General features: G+C 37.3%; 1 protein-coding gene across 3 annotated transcripts; it reads right to left on the bottom strand.

The window, feature by feature from the left end:
• Nucleotides 1-381: 381 nt before the first annotated feature.
• On the bottom strand, nt 382-22,541 carry dpy19l1l (dpy-19-like 1, like (H. sapiens)). 3 transcript variants are annotated; one of them, XM_041987048.1, is made up of 22 exons: nt 22,187-22,541; nt 21,726-21,750; nt 21,531-21,618; nt 19,326-19,463; nt 18,372-18,492; nt 16,296-16,389; nt 15,984-16,041; nt 14,944-15,035; nt 13,542-13,641; nt 11,860-11,937; nt 9,316-9,402; nt 8,444-8,503; nt 7,419-7,499; nt 6,990-7,091; nt 6,456-6,527; nt 4,588-4,655; nt 4,355-4,379; nt 3,388-3,486; nt 3,044-3,218; nt 2,709-2,808; nt 1,631-1,756; nt 382-1,540 (listed from the first exon to the last, which is right to left on the bottom strand). In XM_041987048.1, exons 1-22 carry the CDS (start codon nt 22,407-22,409, stop codon nt 1,369-1,371), a joined length of 2,184 nt encoding a protein of 727 aa, XP_041842982.1. In that variant the 5' UTR covers nt 22,410-22,541; the 3' UTR covers nt 382-1,368. The 3 variants fall into 3 exon arrangements, with proteins under 3 accessions (XP_041842982.1, XP_041842981.1, XP_041842980.1); XM_041987047.1 differs by having other exon boundaries at nt 3,388-3,507; nt 15,989-16,041; nt 16,309-16,389; XM_041987046.1 differs by having other exon boundaries at nt 3,388-3,507; nt 22,187-22,540.
• Between the last annotated feature and the right edge of the window lie 3,035 nt (nt 22,542-25,576).

The raw sequence follows: 25,576 nt of genomic DNA, 5'->3' as shown, positions 1-25,576 counted from the left end.
AATGATTTTTAAAAGCAGGTGTGAACACAAGAACTTAGCGTTTTCCATTTGTGATCGGCTCAGCCAGGTTACATGCCAAGACCTAGCGTAAACAGGCTCTTAGTGATCCTCTGACAGAGGAAGTTTAATTATTTACTCCTCTGATTGGGCTAATCTTCAGCTTGCTGTAGCTACATATTTCATGAGAAATCACATTCCACATTTAACCAGGCATGAATCAAATGAGTGGCTTGTGAAAATGTAAAAATTAAGAATTTGTCCTGCTGAAAGAACTGACTGATTAACATCAAGTTTACTGCTACAAACAGTTCAGATTGGCCGATATACAACTCACAGGTTTATGCTTCTCGATCACTAAAAACACATTTTTGGTTTGCTATCGCAGCTTGAAAATGCAGCTTTAATAACAAAACTTCCTTTGGCAATAAACAATTCAAGAAGCACAAAGAACCTTTAAAGGCTGAACATTAATACTTTACAAAACAACAGATTTAATATTTACAAAAGTTATAACAGGGCAGCTTTGTTTTTTCTCGTTTAACTCTTTTGGCCATTAAAAACTAAAAAAGATTAACAAAGGCTCCTCTCTCATGTGAAATTATGTTTAAACAATTGAGTAAATTTTATCTACACAACATTACTACATGATATGTACTGAATTAAAAAAACCTCCAAAAGCAGAGCAGAATTTGCTACTCGTAAGTCTGAAGACTCCTAAAACATTTTGATTTACAAGAAAAAAATCATCCTAAAAAAATCCCAACCTTAAAATTTGCATAAAACTGCTCACATGAATAAATTATAAAAATATTGTACCACTGAAAAATCTGTTCAGAGAATAACACTGTGCATAACAATAGTAGAAGTCAGCGTGTGTCACGTTTGCAAAGGGTATTGCTTCACAGTATGTGGACATTACTGATTGGTCCTATCTGACTAAGTTTACTTCCGAAGCAACATTCAGTCAATGTATGATCACAGTAAAAACTACAGTGATATTTGAACAGCACCCTTTAAAGTAAAAAATTATAGTAACAGAAATAATGCAAATGTAAATGAGGAGCTATGACACATTTTGGCTTCACATTTGCACTGACAATGTTACTGGGTCACAAAGATGCAGCAAAAAAGGCAACTGGACACAAATACTGAGAACTAATGATAAAGGTCAAACTCATGGCATATGGTTTTTAACGTGTCTCACTCATCAGTCCCTCAACAAGTGAAAAAGAGCAATGCACAAACAAAAATAGAACTGCAGGTGTCTGGGTTTTGGGAAGTAAAAAGCAGAAACAAAGTGAGTGACAAGAAAAAAAGAAGAAGAGTTTGAAAGAACAGGCTTGGTGCTGTCCAGTTTGTCCAACGGTGTTATCTGAGATCTTTGGATGCTTTTGGGACTTTGAAAACCTTGTAAATGTCGTTAGAGAAGACTGTGGTGAAATAGGGTCGTGAGTTCCTGGACATGTGAGTGCAGAGGGGAATTTTACCAACATTTTCAGAATCCTCAATGTCCCAGATCTCTGGCATGCTGCACCCAGGCCTAAAGAACAGGCGGGAATATGAAAGCAAGAATGAACAGAAGAACTATTTTTGCATTTTGGGTTTTCTTGATGGTGGTGTGAAAGAGTACCTGGTCCGCCTGGTGCACCAGGAATCCTCCAGAACAAAGAAGTCCACCCCCAGCTTCATGAGGTTCCCCTTCACAGTTTCTCCGGACTTTCGGCTGTACATGGAGTAGACCAGCTTGGTTCTTTCTCTGTAACAATAACACTGGATTTGAATGTGCTTCCATTAAGTTTGGGCACCTCCAAACAAATCATAAAACTTCTCAGACTTTTATAACGGTGCCCACATATTGCTGCCAAAAAAAAACATTAAGTATTAACTTATAAGGGTACCTAAACTTACAAACACTCAGCATACACTGTTTTTTTTCTTTCATTTAATCAGATAAAATTCTCAAGAGTGTGCAGGAGGCAGCACATTTTGAAAAAATTGACACTGTGGAAAAACTACTGTTTATTTTATTACAACATGCTGAGTAAAGCAAGCAGGGGTCTTTCTTCTGTTGATATGAGTATTGCATGTATCTGTATGTGTCTACAGTTGCAGTGAGTGAGCAGAGATGAGCATACAAGTCAGCAGAAAAAGTAAAAACTCTCACTAAAACACACATACTCAAGCAAACACTCCAAAATTACACTCCAATATTTAACATGCATCTTTGTACTTGGGCTGGAAAATCTTGGCAGAAATTATAGTGTGTGGCGAATATCTTAGCCTCTGAAACATCCCTAGGCAAGGCAAGTATATTTGTATAGAACATTTCTCCTGTTATGCTGAGTAAACTGTAGGAAACTGATCAAGACTAGCAACTGTCTTGTAAAATATTCTGAACTCTTTGGGTTTGTTTTTTTTTTTTTTTTGTGATTTTGGAAGAAACATGTTGCATATGCTTCTCAACATAATAACACTACACATAAGACACACTCCTGTAGAAAAAAAGTAAAGGAAGACATTTCTCTTCACCACTGCAGGTTTCCATGATTACTTTGTGCTATGACCAGTTCTTCTTATAATGTATTTTCATTTGTTATTCTTTCTTTTGATCAATAATATCCAGTTCAACCATATAAATTTCCATCAAATCAAATATCATTCAATTTTATTCAACCTGAGAACGAGCATGGCAATGTGTTCCTACTGACCTGAGACCAGCATCCTCGTAATGGGGGTGGTTGACGATGGGTCGACCAGTGGAAAGCTTCACGCTGGCCATAGTGGGCATAGCTCCTGCAAACACAGAATCTGCATGCACGCACACACAAATACAAAACAAAGAAAAAGGGTAGAACAGGAATGTGAATTAATAGGTCAGTCTACACTAATAATATTTGATATGAACAGAAGCAGCAGTGAACATTTTTCTAATCAACCTAATTCTCCAGGTTGGACTGATTCAGTTAATTCAGTTGAATTAAATAATACATCAAAAGCAAGATGGGCTTATACTAGCGCCTTGAAAGAAGACGACATCACCTACCAGGACGAGTGTTTTCCTGGATCCAGTCCAGCAGCTCCTCCTGTGGGAGGTTGCTGAACTCTCCAATAATCGCCCACTGGGCCTGCAGATTGGCTACTCCCTGTATGGCCATCATAGTCATGACTGCAAAAACCACACTCTGATGCTTGAGCTTCTCCCCGATCCAACCAAACAACTGACAACAGGACAGAGAGAGATCATACAATAACATTTAACAGCAAACATGTATGCATATTAGATAAATAAGAAACTTTTAACACTTACAGGACAAAAAAACGTAAGAAAATCAGCAAATATCTTTTTTTTATGAAATGTGTTTTAGAGACTTGAGTTAAGACACTGACCTGTTTGGAGCACATAAGTGACGCCATGATGCACATGTGCGGCGTCAAAAATAGCTTCAGGCGCATGATGAGGATAGCCAGGACGGCAAACGCCACCAGCTGCAGGCTGTGGTACACCAGCTGCAGGGTGAGGAAAAGATTATCTGTGGTTACCTCAACAAATATGTCCACAATCCACCTGAAGTCACTCTGGCTGCAGATTACAACTCAAGTTTTTAAATGAATGCTAAATTAAAGTTATCTGGTGGGACGTGGTTTTTGCTTGTGTATATGAATCTTTTCACCTGTCCACTAAAACATATGATAAATGCTGATTTATTACTAAAATTAAATGTATTCAATATAAAACAATGACTGAAATAGACCCACACTCTCCTCTTCAGATCTGCTTTTTAAGCAGCAGTCAGAGCCGCACATATCTAGATTAGATTAGATTCGATTCGATTAGACTTTATTAATCTCACAGTGGAGAAATTCACTTGTTATGTTATCTATGCAACCTTATAACTGGAACACAGAAAGAGAAAATTTACTGCTTTGATCAAAAGTATTTTTAAAAATATACTTCCTGTGCAGAGCAGAAAAATGTCACTTCCTCTGCCATATGGAAACATTAAAGCCATTCAGTGAGGGGTCTGCTGCTGGTGGAGCGTTTGGACACTTTTGAATGATATTAAAAAACATGACAGAAATCAGCAGAAATCTGTCAAAAAGCAACAGAGTGGGATTTTCTTGCAGAAAAGAAACTGCTTTCCATTTCTTTGTAATGAGAAAAGGGATGAAAATCACTTAAGCACACAGCCGCTGAGCAAACTTCACTGCACTGTAGAAAGCTACTGAAATCAAACCGATTTAGAATATGACGCAGTAAAAATGCCAACAAATGAAAACTGAGGCGTGATCAAGAAATTACATCTGCATATATTTATCAGTATTATAAAGTTAAAAAACAGGTTTTTTTCCTCACCTCTCCTTTTGCAACGATTTCAGATCTGCAACACAGAGAATATGTGTAGGAAATGAGCTCACAGGAGGAAAATCATGCACTTGAAAATAAAATTATGGATTATTTTCTATTTTGTTTATTCAAAACAAAGATAAGAAATTATTCCTGGTTAATTCAAAAGTTTTTTTTTTCCAAAACTGTTTCAAATGTACATGACAGTAGAAGCAGCTATAAGACCAGTGAGGAAGGCTCACCCTCCAGCTTCATCTGCATCATCCGTGTTCCCTCCTTGCCGCAGGGTCCGGACTATATCCTGGACAGTCTGAAGAGGAAAAAATGGTAACAACAAAATTTACTGAATGTCCTTTGTTATGTTATGTTTGCAGCTCTATAACAGCAACATGCCTGCAGAACTCTGCCAAATTGATTCATGTATTCTTAGCTTAGCGTGGGGAAGTCATAATAAGATTAAATTACATAAAAGAGCAGTTCCTAAAATATGTTTTTTCTCTGAGGTTTCCCCTTTGAAAAATATTTATGATACAAGAATCAAGAATAAAGCTCTTTATTAAACCACTGGATGCATCAACTCCCAAGCAGAGCAAAGAATAAAGCAGAACAACTTCCTAAAGCTGGAATAAGCTAAATTTAAAATGTTGCTTTCTGCAGACCAGATGTTCAGAAGGTTTACATGTATATGTGGTAAGCAGAGCAGAGGGATCTAGCTATATACAAAAAATCTACCTGCTTAAGTAACATTTCAAGGTTGGGGGGAAAGAAGAAGAAGAAGAAAAAAAAAAGATTTCCTTGTCTTATTCAACACTATGTTATTCACAGCAACACTGTCCAGAAATACCTATCGATTACTTGTACAGTTTCAGATTAGCATATATGGCTTTTGTTTAAGGCTCAAGTAAGCATTATTGCTGACCTCAGTACAATTAATGCACGTCACCATCAGGGTGCTGATAGAGCATTAAAGAGTTACAAAATTGGACCGCTGCAGGTCACCAGACAGTGAGGCTGTGCACTTGTGGCAGAAGGAGCTGCAGAGGTGTTTCCTCTTGGTGAAGGGAGAGCTTGCAGAATTGAGAAATGCTGCATTGTGTTAAAGAGAAAACCTCAATCTCATTTTAAAACACTGGCCGAGGTGGAACATAACTGAAGAGATTAAAGTTCAGGTGAAGTTACAGCATGTTGACCGAGTTGAGTTTTAGTTAATTTCTTATAAACTACTTTGTGTTTCTTTCTTTAAATGTGTTGTTTTTTAGAACTTCTACCATAAAACGATGGTGAATTGTTGACATAAAATATGCAGACAATGGTCAAAGTCTTGATTTCTATTTTGTCTCGGGTATACTGATTATGGGCTTAGCTGCTCTTACGATTGAACTGTTTCTTAAAATCAATTGATAATAAAAATAAATTAAAATGATGGGTAATAATAAATCTTGATGGAATTTCCATCAATGCTTAAGTTTAGTGCAACTGTGATTCTGACATTCCTGCTGCTACAGAGTGAGAATATAAAAGCGAAAAAGAAAGAAAAGCTTCAATAAGTCTGACGGGAAATTCTTCAATAGTCCTAATTTCATCACAGAAAACCTCAGTCTTCTAAAGCTTGGTTTGTAGCTCTCTAAACCACTTCCAAAAAACTTACATAAGTGACTTCCATCAGTGTCAGGGTCTGCAGTCAATCCCCCCAAATCACTAGCTGATGTTTGTTTGTTTGTTTCATTTTAGGTCTTTTTATTTTGCACCTTGTTTCAAAATGCAAAAATTTGCATACTTATTTATACTTACTGCAGAAATGTAGCTGCTTGTCAATAAATTTCTGCTGACATTTACATGAATGAAAATCAGTCATAAGTCCATAAAACCATTCTAACATAGGCTAGCTTGTTCCAGAAATGATTTGATATTAAGCATTAAATCTATCACCTCTGGTACATTACAGAGTGTAAAAGGGAAATATTATCAAGAGAGTTAGAACCATAAATGTAAAGAACAGCTCAAGTTAACTTTATTTTCTGACTGGGATTAAAACCAGTCTACTTGCTTTTTAGAAAAAAAAAAAGTATTTATAACTTTCTGTTATGTTTCAATAAACTACAATACTCACCCTGCCAGCAATGACAGCAACCACCAGCAAGTTGATGGGCAGCAGCAACGTTTTGAGGTAACGTACTGGTGTCTGAGGGAGAGACAGTGATGTAAGAAGAGACAGAGCAGCTCTCTAATGAGCTTTAAAAACAGAAACATTCACAAAAATCTCTCACACCCTTATTCATGCTGCATCTCTTGTATGACATAAGTTGAAGAATTCATAGAAAAGTTTGGATCTGAAGCCAGAATTCAAGACACACTGTGGCAGAAAATGAGCTGCCAAGTCAGGTTCTATTTTTTTTTGTCAGCACAGATCTGGTTCCATCTACACTCACAATGTAGCAGGCGTTTTGATATTTCTGACATTTCAAAAAAGGAACTGGGTGACATTTTGAAAAAACATGTGCAAGATATTCACAGTGAACCACCACAGACCTGCACTTTATCGGGAGAGGCTGTACTTACAGAGATCAGATACCACCGTTCAGTGGCAGAAAGATAAATGTCAGGTCTGACAGAGCAACAGATATTTGCTGAAAACAGACATTACCTCAAATTCCATGAAGTCAAACTCCGCCGCACACGTGTACATCAGAGTGTGGAAGTCCTTATAGCTCGTGAACTTAGACTTGATTAATCCACTGATATGAGCCTGGAACAACACATTTTGTACTTTAAATTAGTATCAAATACCTAACCTATACATGCTAGAATGCCTTTTCTGAATTAAACAACTTCTGTAATTATAAAGCAAACAGGCTGGGAATCCGGCGTGTGCCATATTTCTTTTTCTTTTTTTACAAAAGAATTAATCAACAGCATACTTAACTACTTTTTTTTGGTGAACTTCCACTATAAACTATTTAACATGCATACAAGAAAATTCGCATTATTCTGTCAACAATATAATAAAACTACAAAGTCATGCACAATCACAAAAAAATAAAATTCTGCAAGATATAAAATGACATTCGCTTACATCATCCGAGGCACCAAAGATGGTGCAGAGCATAAATTTAAGCAAAACGGTGGCGCCAACCCAAGCAAGACCCTGCATGATCTGTGGAGGAGGAACAGACACACACACACAGATAATATATATAAATAATGTGTATATATATATATATATATATATATTAAAAAAAACTCAGGGTGGTTTTGTAATCAGCCTCTAATCAAAGGGTTCTGCAGGGACAAGAGCAAGCCTACATACAGTGGCATCGATTCACCTTGTTAGACTCCAGCTCATTATTATTATTTTTATTTGTTTTTGCCAGATAGTAAATCCAAAATAAGTCTTTAAATTTAGCTGCATGCTTCATTTCTGAGATGTTAGCCATACATATTACATTTACAACTCATTCATTTACGAGATTCTTTTATCAAAAGCAACTCAAATTTGAGGAAAGTTTTAGGGTGACAAAATATGGGGCTCAGCATTTTGGGAAAATCCAGGATCAAAGTTTCCAAACAAAGGAAAACCTCTTAGACAGGGACAGCAACACAAGCAGATAATGTCTACAGTGACAGCCTGGAACAGAATTATCTTTGATAAAACTGCTGTTTTTAAGCAACTTTTACTATTTTCATAACAATAAAGTAAAAATAGTATGTATAAATGCTGGAATGTGAAAATTTATTTGTGATTAAGATGAACAGAAAAAAACTTGAGGATTTAATTATCAGAAGAAACAAAGCTTAAGCTGAAACTGTTTCCAAGTTTTGTCTATTTTTCCTCCTCATTTAAAATTTTTTTTCTTTTCCTATTTTTTTCCCAGTATCACATTTAGATAAAATGTCCATGCAGCAGTGCCCATTTATTTCCTTTCCATCAAGCATATCTGTGCCAGAGAATGTTGGACACTTGGAAGATGTAAAATAATCTGGGAATGTTAGTTTAAGGTGAATCCACCCACGCATGCAGGAGTAAATATACATAACATACGTGTTCAGTGAAGGAGGACAGAATATAAATAAATAAATAAATAAGTTAATTAGTCATACCCAAATGATGACACCGGGTTTGAAGAGCTGAACAAATCGATCCCTCAAAGCAATAATGACCTAAAGGAAAGCAAAAACAATGAAAATCAAAAAAATACACTGGTCACGGTTACATGTTGTTTTTTTAAATGGCAATAATTATTTAGGATTAAATAACTTTGAATTAAAGTATTCTCCTTCACATTACAGGGAAATAGTAATTCCGAATTGAGGTTCACATGGAAAACATGTTTAATCGTCTTTATTCACTTCCGTTTTAGATCAGAATCAGAATACTTTATTAATCCCAGAGGAAACTGTGTGCAGATCTGGGGGTTAAGAAGGTTCTGATGGGAGCGGACGAGACATATTTATGTCTACGGAAAGAAAAACTCCAGTTTCTGCTTCTTTTCATTTCGATTACAACATGGAAGACCACATAATATGAACCATTTTCACTTTGATTTTGATTATAGCTTTGAAGCAGCAGCTCGACACCAGCATACTACTTTACTTTGGTCAGCTGAGGAGGAGAAGGGAGCCAGAGCATCGTTCCGTCATCGCGACAGGACAAGAGAACGAGCATGCGCAGAACAACCGGAATTAATTTAAAGCAGAATGAACGTATATATGATCAAGGAATTATTCAATTTGGATTTAAAATCAGAATAAATCAAGCATAAAGTTTAATTCGGAATGGTCATTTTTATTCTGAATTACGCATTTACAAGGTCATTTTGAAGAGGATTTAATTTTTATTCTGATTTAAAGGGGAATTAAAACTCATGTAAACATGGCCAGTGTCTTGCAACAACACATTTACATTTTCATATATGCTTCCTACGTGAAACATTGTCTGCAAACAGTGTACAGGACTCTACAGTCAAACTCACCCAGATGGAAACAAGCGAGGAGGCATAGAAGGATGTGAGAAGCATGGAGTTACCAAACATCAGAAAGAAGCAGACACCGAGAGTGATCTGTAGGAGACAGGAATCACAGGAAGCATTAGTTCATTATAATCTTGGTATTTGCTCACTTTGGACTGTGCAGTGCAGCAGATCCTGCAGCTTGTTGTTGATGTTCAAAATGTGTATAATTACAAATAACTGAGCATACATAGTTTGACAGTGATCTGATGCTCAGTCAGCTTCTGTGGTTTCCAGCAGTCTAATAAAAACAACATCTTGGGTAGGAGGGTAGTCGGAAATATCCGCATTAAGCATCAATAATACGTCTCACAAATGCATTAAACTGAAATTTCACAGCTGCTAGCAGAAAATAATCCCATTCAGCGAAGACCTAATCCCAGTAAGCAGCAGAATGTTAAACCACTCTGCTTTATGGAACCAGTGATTACTAACCAGAGGAGCCAATAATCAGGGCATTTGGAAAAGTAGTATAAAAGAATGTAGGACATTTTCAATAAAAAATAAACTTTATGCTTGTTGAAGTGTAGAATTTCTGGATTGTAAGATGCAGCTTGATACAGACGTGCATAGCTGCAGATGGGGTCACAGTGAGGAGTTTGCAGCCCTCAGACAATGCTTGCATTCAACAATTTATTGATGGTTTTCTGCTCACAACCAACAATGACAATACAGTGGTGTGCACAGAGCGGCCGAGATCTGACAAAACAGTCACCAATAGGTATGTACGGACGCTTGACAGTAGGGCTGCAACTAATGAGTACTCCGATAGTTGATTAGTCATCGACTATTAAAACGACTAGTCAACCAATCGGATTATGTCTCTCATAATTATTAAATGGCTCATATTTAAATTTCAGCTTTTAAATCTTGCATAAGGTTGTTATGCAAGTCCGACGTGCCTCGTCTTTAAATGTTCGAGCATTGCAGACGTACTTCCGTCATACACAAGGTGCGCTTTACAAACCTCACATGTATTTATTTTGTAAGTTTAATGTGAAGTTATCTCAGACTTTTGACGTCTTTTGCCGCCGTTTTGTTCCCTGGTCGGCCCTGGCGGACTTTATTGCGCATATGCAACTCTCAGCAGAGATAGGGAAGAAGACAATGTCTCACTCTGGTTGTTTTTTGTTTTCGACTATTTTTATTGTCGACTATAGTCAACAACGTCGACTAATCGTTGCAGCCCTACTTGACAGATGTGATCTGAAAGACTCTTTGACATGACCCAGTCTGTTTTCATATATACCAGACTTTCTTGATATTCTGAGTACACAAACTGAGCCAGGGGATGTGACAGGCAAATGGAAAGTAAACATGAAACTGAACAGAATTTGGTTTAACTGTGGCAAAAACACCCATAACTCTAAAGTTTCCAATATGCAAATATTGACAGACAGAAATCAGCAGTTTTCTCTCCTATTTTTATATCCTAATCAATATAGCTGTGCAATTGATTTGAAATGGGTCAAAATAAACATGAGCAAAATACTGTATCAACACAAAAAGGTCATTTAGACTTGACAAAGGACAAGCACAGGGGTTTTCCTTCATGTTCCACAACTAACCCACTTGCACAGGTGCAGAACAGGTACCCTTCTTAATAAGCCTGAAATTAGCATGCAAGTCACATTTCATAAGTTATTTTATTGCATATTTATTAGTAATATCACATATTGCATGTTTTTCTAATATCATGTAGCTAAACTCAATCATATCAAACTTCCGATAGATTAAGTACTACTGAAAATTTCTGGTACTTGCAGGCTGCCGGGCATTCTCTCTGTAACAAATGAAACTTCTAAGGCTTATTAACAGCCTTTTAGGTCATAGAGGACACACATACATGCCTGGTTGTGCATCTTCTTTTTACTCCAACACACATCCAGGGCATATTAATAATTATGCAGAACCATATGCTTTCCTTTGTCACAAATCTCCACCATCTTACCATAAAGTGCCTTCTCTTTAACTGTGGAGCACACAGGCTGTGGCTGACAGCCTTGCATGCTGAGAGGATTAGGGAGAAAGAATGCGGACGAGAGGGACAAACGACCTGGGCAACACACACATGCACTGACCTTATCTTCGCACACTGGTCCTGCCATTGGCTGGGTGGCTGCCCACACATCCCCAGTCTCTCATGCTAAAAAGCCACTTATATATAAGCAATGGTATAATTAGTGCTAAAGAAAGTCATCCCTGTTCTTGCATTTAATGCACCAGCTTAGAAGTTGAGTAAGGTATGAAGAACCATGGCAGAGTCTGTTACAGCTCAAACAAGCTCTTGCTTATACTGGGCCAGCACAGAAAACCAGTCAACAGTTTGTTTTCTCTTGAAATATCCTAATAGGGACAATTCTTTGGTTTAGATTCGCTCACTGTTGAATTTATTCCATTCATGTACAGCACTGAGAAATAAATTAGATACAGACTCAGAATCACTATAACACACTGACTGCTTAATTGGTGGATGAATGTAAGGCTTGGAAAGGCCATCTACTGTACCATATGTGTGACGAGGATAGACTGCATCTTGGCTGGAGAAAGGTAGCCCAGGATATATGATGCAAACAGAGAAGCCACCTGAAAAAGAGGAGACAGCTTATTAGTGTTGCATGCATTTGAAGAAACTCCCACACAAAACTGCACACTAACTAGTGTTTAATTGTAATGGTTACGGCACAAACAAATAAAGAGGCTGAGTAAAAAATTTTCCCCTAACACTTTAGATTTATAATTCTTTCTATTATCACTATTACCTTGATTTGATTTGCTTAAACAAAACTGAAAGTGGTTATTATTAATGGTTACACTGATGCATGTCTGATAGAAGCTTTGATTTTGAGACAGAGCGAATGGCGACTCTTTCACCAGTGGCAAATGTGCTTCTAAGGACATGTTACCAAGGATGCGTTGCCTAGGATACAAATGGAATCAAGCTGAGGATGCAGCAAGCCAGAAAGAAGCAAGGTGAACTGAGAGTTTTTTTTTCCCATTTCTGTGCTTTTTTTGGGCATTTTTTTTTTGGACAATAACTCAGACTTGCTTGGGCTACAGGAGATGAGGAACTCTAACTGTTTTCTCACTGAAACCTGGATCGCTAAAGACCTCCAATATTCAGAAGTGAAACTTTTTGATCAGATATGAGTTTGGTTAAAGAATGGATTCAGCACCAACTAACCTCTTGATTAATTGGAACTGTTCAGCATCAGATGAATATCTCAGTCACAGGCCAACCAGAATATATTTGTGTTCTTGCATACTAAACCTGTACTTGGCTGAGTTGGAAAAGTCCCAACTTGCAAGGTTAGGTCATCCCATCACCATAGCAACAAGCTACACATCTTGATGGAGAGAGTGGGATTCTTTTTTGCTCTAATCTAACTAATACTGGACCAACGTGGTCCTTCGGTTTGGACAAAAAAAACAAGCAAACAAAAGGTTAAATGCTCTAAATAGACCAGCATATTAATTAATTATAATCACAGTCTGTACCTACAAGAGAGGCAAGCAGATGGGATGTTAACTATGTAATTCTAAAATTTTTAAAGCCCTCACATCTCCCTCCCTTTGGGCAGATGAGTAAGCAGTGTGGGTGGATGTATTTGGCCTTGGGGTGCTTTATGCATACAATGAATGAGGCGAAAGGCTTTAATTAGCAGCTTTCAATATAAAGCAATTATATAAATGCTGGTACTAAATGTTGTCACGTGTTAAGATATCTCCACAAAAGAGTCCATGCCCTGAGGGGGCTGCAACAGCGTGGGTTGCATTGTTGCTAGCAAGATGCTTGCAGAAGTGACCCGTTTGTTCTCGAGATGTGGTTTCAACCTTTATTCAACGTTGAAGTGTGCCAACCTACATGCTTTAGCGTAGCACGCCTTAATTCATCGATCCTTCTCACATTCTTTCCATTTAAAATCTTTGGATTTTATGTGTCTGTATACTGAGAGCTTGATGAAATGAAGCTGCAATTGGTGTATTCTTGTGTTTTCTCCTTTCCTTTTCCTCTGTCCTGAAGTCTTTAGCGTCTCTTTATTTCTCTTTTATCATGTTTAACACCTGCACTCGCTGCATCTTCTTTGCAAGAGTCCACTGTTTGCTCCCAGTCTATATTTTCTCTTCAACCTCTCTACCCTCCCTCTTCTCTTCCTACTTTCTCTCAATGAGCCTCTTGCTCTGTTTACCTGAGTGAGCAGCACAAACTGGGCGAACTGCCAAGGCAGCATAAAGCACAAATTGGAGATGCCCAGTGCGACCATAGCTGTCCGGCTCGGGTTCCGTGTCCTGAGGAGAGAAGAGAGAGGTGGGTGGGTGCGGGGGGGTAATGAAGAGGTGAGATGCTGTTTGAGAAGGAAAGATAAGAGAAGCTGCATTAAGATGCCTAAACAGAAGCAGACATATGCACTCAAGCACACACATCTAATCTCACTCTAAAAATACTACAGAACCCTCATTATGTATCACGACAGCTTCAGACATACAAAACAGAGATCATGCTCAGTTTACTGTAAAGCTGATGGTTTCCTAACAGCTCGGACACAACACAGGGTGTCGTCCACAAGCTGTTATGACAGGATTATGTTTCTCCGTGAGAAGTGCTGTGGCTCACCAAAGAGCTCACTTCAGCTTGCCATTTAACTGATAAAGGAGGCAGATGTGCCTCCATGTTTTCTTGTTATTCTTCACTTTAAGCACTGATAAAACTGGAAAAGAGAAGTTAATACAAAAATGCTGCACCATACATTACTTCTACTATGAAGTAGAAGGTTTTATGTAGGGATTTTATTAATTGGTCTGGTGTACGTCAATGGTAACATCTGATAATTTACACATTTATCTAAATATCTTCACTGAAAAAATATATTATATCAATTATTCTTAAAGTGTTCTCTGCATTTTCCCCTTCGTGTTGTTTTTATAGTTAAGACAACTACTTGTACTTAATAACAACCACCAATATGGTTGCCGATGCCTCCTTCCTCTGGTGATACCATGAAATCTAGTCAGAAGAAATGTCTGATTCATGTACTTTTTCTGAAAAAATCTGCTAATGACAGAATGGAAAAAATATATATAATTTGAGACATTTTTTATTTGCCTCTAAAAATGGAATGGCAAAAAATAAGAACTACTGTATGCTATGAGCTACAGCACTGGAGAAATTAAGAAAGGGACAGACAGAAAATCTATAGTAGATGAGAATCTACTTTCTTGACAGACTTGGAGAATCTTAATGCCAATCAAACTGCCACATTTAAAATGCCCCAGCCTGTTGTAGAGTGTTGCTACTGACATGTGGATTGCTTTTTGCATCTTTATTACACACTGTGTTACATGACATAGAGCTCAGTGATGGGGTGCAATCATATTAACAAGGAGAAACATGGTATCCAAAAATGATGCAGTTTTGAGAGCTAGCATGCTTTTGAAGAAAAGCATGTTAGTATTGAATATGCTAAATTTGCTCTGTGAGCACATGTGATGAAGTTATAGGAAATGCAATTTAACACAAAACCAAAAAAACAGAAAATTAGCTGTAACAGACAAAACCTGTAACAAAACCTGACAGACTGATGGTGGGTTTACCGTAGGATGTAAGTGAGAAGAAGCATCTGCAGGACTAGAAAGGGGTACGCAAAGCTCTCCCTCAGGGGTGGAGTCCACATCACTCGGGTGCTCTGATTACATACATGGAGCCACAACAAATAAATTAATTAAAAAAAAAAAATTATATGATAATGAAACATCACAATAGGTGTAAAGAAACCACATCACTTAGCTACAGTTTTTCTGAGGAAATACAAACAAACTGACAGACACAAACATTACTACTCTACCATTTCCTAATAAATCTACTTAGCTAATCCTTTACATACAACTGCATGCAGTGAAGCTTGTAACTACTGGCAGGATGTCATTTGTTGTGTGTAGAAGGGATGATACAATTAGTTGGGATAAATCCCATACCTTTGTTTTACCATTAAAGTGCCACATTTCACCTTAAAACAACCTGTCACACTGTTTTCACACATGGATTGCAGTCCATCCACCCAGCCTAACAATGGATGTCTTGATGATCCGAGGTATGTCCAACTATAGCAGCTCATTTTTCAGAGCATTTGCTGCAAATGAGCGACTGTGTGCACTATTGTCACTTAATTCTAATTTCAGCTAGCCTGTCTGCTACTTTCCACTCCCTATTTGCTGTGGTAGAAACCTTGAAATGCATTCAGTTCAGATATCATCGCAAAAAGCCATCAGAAAGCCTCATTGTTGCCTGTAATTTTCTAACTACTATTTTCCTCAGAGAAAGGGCAGAAAAAGCCACCTGTTAGTGTCTCAGTAAGATGTGTATGACTGAAATATATGCCCTCTGGGGTAGACATAGTCTTGTAATGTGTTTAGAAGTAAACTTAGGAAAAGGTGGCTGCAAGAGCTTTAAATGTTAACAAAAACCAACTCTAACCTCTTCTTGGGGATAAAAACTAGCCCTTATAAACAATCTGCTTTTATAAATAGACAAATTTTTTATTATGAGTTTTAAACATTTAGAAAAATTAAACCTAGATGGAAAGGTGTGGAGCGACACAATTATTTTTTATGATACCTGTAGTGAGTGCACTCACCTCACCGTGATTAAAGAAAAAACACATAGTGGTGACAATTCCACCCAGTCGACTCCCACTAGTGTAAAAAAAGAGAAAAGAAAAAAAGTGAGAAAGAACATGGGGGAATAAGATAAAAGAAGCAGAGAACAGAAGACAGATAGGAGAGGTTATCTTTTATTTGACACTCTAAATCCATAAAGCTGACAAAAACAGGACAAATGTTCTTCGCCTGACAGCTTACTGATGGGATGGACTATTAAAAATCCTTCTCCTCTCTGTGATGCCCATCTGAGCGTTATGGGACAGAGCAAGGAGCCGGAGTGGATTTACCTGAGGTAAGTACCGTAAATGAAGAACAGGCTCATCATTGCGCCGTTCAGCAGGAACACACAGGTCACGTAGAAATATGCTGGGTCACCCATTCCTGAAGTATACAAATAGACAGCCAAAGCATTAACGTCTTTAGAGTCAGAATCGACTGATTACAGCTGTTAACCGAAAAGATATACTAACTGTGGTTCTGATAAATTGATTATCACAAAAAAAGATAAATATTTATTGGTAAATGTAAGGCTTCATTAATGTGGCTACTGCAGAAAGGTTCTACTCTGCAGGCCTCTTCCTTGCTTCTATGAAGAGCAACTTCCAAGTGTAAATAAAGGAGTGTAGCATGGTTACAGTGCTGAATGAGTGAGACTGCATTTGAATAAACAGTGTGAAGATGATTGGGCACAACTCTCCTTTGAGATGCACTGCTTACATTTTAATTATTATCTGGGGCGCTTCAGATGAGGAAGTTAGGTCAATGTAAAAATAGCCCATAAAACAGGTAGTATGCTTCCTGGGCTCTGCTCTTCCAGTGAGAATGTAACATCCATGACCTACTGCTGCAAGCTCAGTTCAAGATCACTCAACTCAAACATTATTCCCTGATATAACACTCTAGGTATTAATTTTATTTATTTTGTAGATTGTTGTTCTTTTAAGTGAATTTATGTAGAATCCCCTAAAATAGGTGGTCTATCGGCTAAAACTAATATAAAATATAATTTTAAAGTCTCTGGTCTAAATCCAAAAGCAGACCTTTGTTTTTTTATTCACATATTTCTTGATACCTTTTTATTGTTTACTATTACAAAATTGTAATACAAAAATATTTTATACAGAGTGAGGGGAACATTTTAGGTCCATTTAGATCAGAGTATCATCTGATCTGAATAGCAGCACATAAACCATGTTTGGCAGAAGAGGACATTACAGAAGAGGACATCAGAAGTTATTCAAAGGAAAAGGACCCCTAACGTTACCAGAAATCTAACAGAGTTTTTCTGATAACAAATGGACTTTGCCAAACAGGTGAGTAGAACTGATATCCTGATTGCAGCTGCCCTTCTAGCTCAGTTTAGGTCATTCCCCCTCAGAGTTTGCAACCTAAGAAGGTACATAATGGAAGCCATCATGGCCATAATGACCAACAAGGCACTCAGAGGTGTGTAGACATTATTAGAAGCAAAATGCAGAAACATCTTGTTCCAGCAACAGCACCTTCTAAAAATGTAAAGCTGACTCAGCATTTTCCAATGTGTAATTTCAAATCATACAAAAATAATATACAAGCTGGTAGTTACAGGAAATGGAGGGCGGCTTACATCAGGTTTATGTAAACACTGTGAAAACAGCCTGCGTACAACGACCCCGGGGTGCTTCTGCTAATACGACTGACAGAAACAAGTGATTGCAGCTCCACTGAGAGCTGACAACAGTTTTTGTGTTTACTCTCAGTAGATTTACCCTTCAAGGAAACATTCCTGCAGACAAATTAAAAAGTGTTTGTGTGCAATAAATCTGAAGCAAATTTCTAACGCTCAGAGGTGCTGTGACAGAAATGAAATCCCTCTTGCTGTCCATATGTGCGTTAATTAGCATTTCTTTGTGTTGGATGCCTTCAGTGACTTATGAGCTGTATTTCCTCATCCCAACTCCCTTTTTTAGTGGCTTAAATGCTGAAAATTCCTTGATTACTTGATTAAATGAAATACCTGAGCCAAACAGCTTGTCTAAGCACAAGTGAAATGTTGAAGCATTTCTTTAATAATATGTCTAGTAACTTTTTTTTAAACATATTTTGGGACATAACATTAAGCTCCTTTTCATAATTTCAAATTGATTTTTTATCAATTGTCAGATACAATTGTTTTTTTTTTAATGTTTTGATGACACATACCATTTTTAACTATTCATAATAATCAATAATTATGATTTGGTGCTATAGGAGTGTTTTAACTGCTGGAATGTGTAGTTTCTGATCACTGTAATTAAACTTTCTATACAGTGTGCATGTGTGTGAATATGTGCATACCAGTGTGTTTGCAGTTCAGAGTGGTGTTCCATGGCAACAGACTTTACCTTCACAGCTATCCACAGGAGTCAGTCCCTCTCCTCTGTTGATGGACCAGCACATCTTTGTGGGAATCCCAAAGTAGCCCATTACACCTGTATACATTCGGTACCAGCTGGCCAAGACCACCTGAAGGGAATAGACAGAGACTGGCAGTGAAATGGCTGTGTAAACATAACATTTTAAAGGGCCTTTCTGTTCTGTTGCTTCATATACTTTGACATTGTGGGGACTTAACTTTACATTTCTTCCAACTATGTATATATTTTAACATTTTTCTGAGGTCAACAGGAAAAAAAAGCCACAATTTCCCATGATTGCTGTAGATAAAGCAGTAAATCAGGAAGTATCTTATTTAAAAAATGTATACATAATCTGTTTTTGTTAGTGGTTCGTTGGATCAATTGTCAGTTGATGTCAGTCAAATGTCATAGTTTAAGCCCACACGTGTGACATTTAATACAACACTGAAACCACAAAGCTCATCCAAAACACAAATCACAATTTATTCTGTAGATAAGGATATCTATAACTTAACAGATAGGAAGAACATTGAAATGTAATGCCAACAAAGACAAGAGCCAGCAATCACAGACACAAATGAATGTGGCCCAGTCGGCAGCAAGTTACTCAGCACTGACTGGGGGCCTGATTCAAGTGAGCTGTTTGAAGATGACAGCAATTCTTACTGAAACAGCTGGTGGAATCGTGCTTTAAAGGGTTCATTTTTATAGATTAAGTACATCATTTTAGATCCTGAACTACTTTCATCAAAATCTTGTATTTCTAACTGAGCAAAGATTATTTACTTTTGCAACCTCTGGTGTGAGATTTTAAACTTAGACACTGAAATTGTTCCAAATCTAGCATGATTTCATCACACTAATAGCAGAGAATAAAGTGTTTGCGGTAAGATGGGTAGTACTGCAACAATGAGAACACACCAAAAACAACTAAATTACCTCTGGATAGAGATTAAACCTCTTCAGTGTGTTAATAACCAGTGGATACTCTGTCAGTCGATCGTTCATGATCATGTGGAGGCCGTTCACAAAAGACGGAGCCTCAATAATGGTCTTGTAGTAGGAATAGTATAAACCCTGGACAAAAAAAAGACAGAACACAGTAGAATTATACAAGGAAAAAAGAAGCAGCAGAAGGAGACTAAATATAAGTCTACAACATGTAGATTAAGTCAGACAGAAGAAATTTGTTGGACAGGCTCAGCAGATGGCAACAGCTCACAGCCCATTTGGTAACACACAGCAGGGGAGAAAAAAATGCTCAAATATTCACCTTCACTGTCATCACAAGAACATAAACAGCTTTTCTTCAGCTACAGTGACAGTACACACTACTTTGACACACATCTCTTCATTTTATCCTGAGGCAGGTCCATTGGTGACAACGAGAATGGAGAATTAAAAAAAAATACATCACAATAATAAAAAAATCCAGTTTGAAAAACTCAAAGTCCAAGTACACATACTGATAAGGGAGGAAACTGGGTAAAACTCGAGTGGTGTTTATACTGGTCAGGGATCATCGTTACTTTGCTTTTTCAATCATGTTTGGATGTCAAACAGAAACTGTGTTTGGAGAAGGCAAAGTCTGCTTTGTCGTCAGCTTGTGTAGTACGTTAATACCCAGCCCTGAAGTTTCTGATCAAGCTGCAAAAAAATCTATTTATGTCCCACACCCAAAACAGGATCTCACATCCTTCCTCAAAGCAGAGTACCAGTCAGTTTAAAAACAGCTTAAGTCTGAACCTTATTATTTTAAAATGGTTAATTAACTGTTGATTTTTTTTATAACAGACCAAACAACTGTTTAGTATGTATTATGATAAAAACAAGGCTGTCATAATATTCAGACAACAGAGCCTAACTGATTATTTTGTGTTCTTTTTTACTGATCAACCTTTTTAAAACCTAAACAATTTCAAGCAGCATTGCACACGCAAAGAAATACCTGAAAATCATTTCTGATATTAATTCTGGGTGTCATCCACTGTCATCTTCAAAGGTTTTGAATACTTAGATGTTGAGATTTTTATTTATCACAAAATGTTTCTGCAGCATGAGAGAAACAACCTCAAACATACAGCCATAATCACAACTGTCTGTATTCAACTATAATCTACTTTAGAATTATCTGAGAAAGACGTGAGCCAGCTTTTGTTGGTAATGCATCATGGTTCACCTTCACCATTAATTAAGATGATTTATGACAAGTGGAGGCTCCACATCCTCCAATAATGAACAATTTCCATACAACACAGCTCCTGTCTCAGAACGTGATAAGTTAATTTTATTCACTAGTTTGAACATTTTATGTTGAGTACTTATAACACAAAAATCCCATGTGACTGAAAGGCTAACATGCATTTAATAACCAAATGGCATTATTTGGACAAAAATGTGAGGTCTTGTAGTAGCTCTATTTTGATTACAAACTAAGTCTCTGGAGTTTGAAGCACAACTGTTCTGTGCAAAGGTCTTGAGCCACCTCCCATTATTTTTTACTTATTTTACTTCTTTATTTTGCTTTCAATAAGCTAGATTTCCTTGTAATCTTTACAGTGGACTTTCTGATGGGCTTTCAAAGGTTTTCTTTGGACATTCACTCTATTTCAGTCCAATCCTCGTGCCTGACCATTTCCAAATATTTGTTTAGCACTAACTCTAGAATTACTGTTGTCTCCACATATAATAAGTTATAATAATAAGTTAGCAAAGCACATCTTGCCATGGTGTGCTGTGTTTTAAAAATTAAATAAACAAAATCAGAGGAAACTTGACAAGCTAAGGACAGAAGAAGTGCTAAGCATGAAAAACTGTCTACACCAGATAAACAGTATCTGCAAGTGATGCCTTTATGAAGAGAAAACCAACCAAACCTCTACGTTCCTGAAACAAGTGTGGGTTCATCTGGACAGAACAAAACAAAAGGCAGCCAACATCCAAAGAATAGCTGTAGAAAGTAAATCAATAAGCCCAGAGAATAGAATTGAACTTTATTGCAACAAAATGTGCAACAAAATTAATAACTATTCCCAAAGACTTAATTAAAAAAATATATATTAAAAAAAGAATGAATGAATAAAAAGATGACTTTCCCTGAGTTAAAAAAAATTTATAAAAGAACATTTCTTTTTTTTTTTTTACCATTTCTGTTCGAAAAGCCATTTCCTTCTCCAGGGTGGACAGATGTGAAAAGTGCCTGTCATTTTCAAAAAGCTGTGAGAGATGACACCTAATCAGAAGATGAGAAATGTGTAAACGAAGAGCAACATTTGTTATTTACTTCAAAACAGCCAAACAACATAACGTGGAAAGTTGGAAATGTTGATGGTGTCTTACCAGTGCAGATATCCAGTCAGACCAGCTGTGGACAGAAAGAATAAACTCACTGTTGCTTCCGATCGTGTTTCAGGATGACTGGAGATGGTTACAAACCGTAATGCCACAAACACCAGTTAAACCAGTTAACGGGTCGTGGTTTGGACAACGATTCAGGGAATTACTGCCGTGCATTTACATAGAATCAAAACGTTAACTTTACTGAATACCTCTTAACACGTGTCAAACCGTTATGTCACATAAACCAGCAGGGAAAATCAGGCAATTTAATATTTTCATGTATTGCAACAAGAGGTAACAACCATTAGAGAGCTAGCGTTATGTTAGCTAATGTTAGCTATGTGATGAGTAACAAAGATAAGTTAATTTAGCACAAACGCTAATGCTACCAAGGCTGCTGTTTTAGCACTAGTTAGCTTTTGGTTCAGCACGAAGCTAGCGAGCTAACACTTTAGACTTACCGAGGAAAAGAGTGAGCCCCAGCTTTACAACCGAAGAGGGAGTTAGCCCAAGCCTGTGTCCGATTACTGAACGCCCGTTTGAATGCGAGCTGTGGGAAGCCTTGCCTTCCCTCCCTGGTCGCCTAATATTACTTTTGCCATGGGGCGAAACTAACGGGCTCCTGTCGCGGTCAGTCTGGGTCGCTGGAGTTTTCCCGGTCTGTTTTCTGTTTTTAGCCACCATGATGTTCAGGAGAGCGAAAAAAGAGCGAGGAGTCGCTGAAAAACCCGAGAGGTGTGAGCTAAAGAGCTCCACCGCCGCTCGTATCTGGTCCTCGGATCTGCCCCTTTACTACCTGAGTGATGCTTTGACTGGTTTCTCGTAGATATCTTTATGAAGCTGCGCCTCCTGTTGGTAGTTTAGCAATACTGCAACAAGCTTCTTATTGTAACCATGGTAACATCAAGTCGTGCGCTCCGAGAACTGGGATAAATAAATAAATAAATAAATAAATAAATAAATAAATAAATAAATAAATAAATAAATAAATAAATAAATAAATACATACATACATACATACATACATACATACATAAATAAATGTGGCAATATCCTTGGTATTTTGCTCTAGTATTTATATGGGGCACGAATAGATTCCCAACTGGAAAATGAGCATAAGAGAGAAAACAATCATTGTATTACTGAAAGTAAATAGAAGTGTTTTGCTTTTGTTGAAATTTAAATGAACATAACATTTTTCATACCAGCATCAAAGAAAAGAAAATAATCCAACTAAAAAAAAAGATTCAAAATCATCAAAACACAATAACTAAAGTGAAACATGTCCTTGGAGAGATGTGCAAACACTGCAGCCTGGCACACTAAACAACAGAAAAAAGTATGTTTATAAAGAAAGAAAAACATTTCAGAGAGAAGTCACATTGCTGCAAGTTGACACATAAACCAAAAACAACAGCAAAAACCACCCAGTAATAGCAAAGTGACATTTCCCAATTAGTAAGAGAGACAGATATGACATGTGTAACACCAAAGACCAGCACAATTACAAATACGAGATCTAATAATTACATATGAATGAAAAATTACCATGAAACATGTACAACTGAAAAGTAAAGTCAAATTATTACAAGACACAAGACAACATGCTCAGAAAAAATATTCCACACTGTGACATAAAATGAGAACAGAGAGGAGAAAATGTTAGATGACTGCAAACTCAAAGTGTTTCTGGCCAATATAACATGTAGCACATGTAGCCCAACAAAGTATCAGGCAGAATTTTTAATCAGCAAAACATGATGCATAAACATATGAGACCAGTAGATGTCACTAAAAGACCACATATTGTCTGCTGGCTTCATCTGCAGCCACAATCTCATGATTCCCTTACAGTAGAAAGTGATATTAAAAAATTAACTTTGTACTTAATTTTTAAAAGAGAAGAAAATAAGCCAATTGACCTGAATAAACTAACAAAAACTTTGATTCTGATGCATTTAGACTGAGACATGGCTGCCATTGTTCCTGACTCGATGATGCAGTCAGAGACACAAACATCAGGGAAGGGATCAGAGAGTTGATCTCGTCTGTTTAGCTTGGCCTCTGGAGGAAGAAGAGAGGGGAAACTGCCTACCCACTGGTGGTGACAAAATTACTCCTTTTCTCAAATTCCACAAACAAGTGATTCCCGCTCAAGGTGGGTGAAGTGGCAGCGGGCATATGTGACAAAAAATTCAGGGCGGAATCAAGGATATTAGGAGATCCTGTTTGTTTTCAAGGTCTACATGTGAGAATTTCCTAGAATTACCAAGTAAAAAATAATAAGATGAACATATACTCTGCATTTGTGCAAAGAGCCGGGTAGTCAGGTGATTCTCAAGACATCTTTTGTTATGGGAAAATGGATATATATGAGGTATTTTGTAGCTTTGATCACCTTTATCTATTCACATTGACATTTTTTATTTATATTTTTGGAAATTATCAATAAAGTGAAAAAAAGAAAAACTGACCAATACTAAAAGATATTGTTTGCTTGTTAAAGCTCATAATCACTTACGATAACAGTTTTATTACATGTTATAAGACACATCAAATATACAGTATATCTCTTCCCATAAGACATCTCAGACCCAACAGGCTGTGATTTTCATCATCACGTGTCAAGCAGAGTGGTGGAAAGCTGATGATATGGGCTTCTTTTGCAGTCACATCCCTTGGACATATTGCAGTCATTGTGTAAACTATGAATCCCTATATGCCAAAGTAATCTAGGGTCAAATGTGAGGCCATCTGTAAGACAGTTAAAACTTGGCTGAAACTGAGTCATGAAACAGAACAATGATCTCAAAGAAAAACACAAAAATCCACAACAGAATTACTGATCAAGAAAAGAATCAAGGTGTTGCAATGTGGCCCAAAGTCCAGCTCTCAACCTGACACAAATGCTGTGAAGATGCACTTCTGACCTTTCTGACTCACTTGATGGCACACTGACATTTATTATGTGCATTTCTGGAGCCATCGCTGCCCTGCAGTGTCCTGATGCTGAGAAACCACACTATATTACTGTTTCTTCCGGGACACCGGGTGATGTTGCAGCTGAGTTAACTGTGTCACATGCTAGCAAGAGAATATGAACACACCAGCCGTTTTGAACTCACACCTTAGCTGATTCAGCAAAGAAATGCAAGAAGACATCATCAGAGGAAGAAAACGAAAGAACAGAGAGAGAGAGAAAAAGGGACAGAACAAGAGATAAGACGAGAATCAATTAACACTGTCTTTTGCTGGCTCGAGGAAACTGACTAGGATGCAACATGGATACCGAATTAGCTGTTGCTACGGGGGGTGTCACTGAGAAAATCTGCAAAAGTTCTTTAGAGCACCTTCAAGGGAGGAAACAAATGCTGCAAACCTCAATGAACAGGAGCAATATTGTACAGAAAAGTGGACCAAACTTCTTCTTCCACAATGATCTTTTACAATGATCTGTGCGAGACAGATAACATCATACACAAAACATGGTCTTCCAAGTTGTTGCTTCTAAAGGTGGTTTGAAAAACTGGTGAATTAGGGTGTATGCAACTTTTTCACACACTGCTTCTGTAGTTTGGCTTTGTTTTTCTTAAACTGATCGTGTTTTTGTACATATGAGTTTACATTCACCTAATATATAGAGCCATATTTTTTTTTTCCCCTGTTTTTTATGTGTATGTGAGTGCAGTGCCCTGATTCATAAAACATTAAAACTGAAAGAGGGTGCAGTGTTTGTTACATGACATGCATTTTCTAAGCTTTTCATATGTGTTAATATAAAAAAATTGTATTACTAATTAGGCTAATGTACAATATGCAGGCTTTAAATATACTATGCTACGAAAACAATT

This window comes from Melanotaenia boesemani, chromosome 6 (genome assembly GCF_017639745.1).
Source record: "Melanotaenia boesemani isolate fMelBoe1 chromosome 6, fMelBoe1.pri, whole genome shotgun sequence".
Classification (NCBI taxonomy): Eukaryota; Metazoa; Chordata; class Actinopteri; order Atheriniformes; family Melanotaeniidae; genus Melanotaenia; species Melanotaenia boesemani.
Note: the sequence above shows the minus strand (reverse complement) of the source record. Positions and strands in the feature narration are given on the sequence as shown.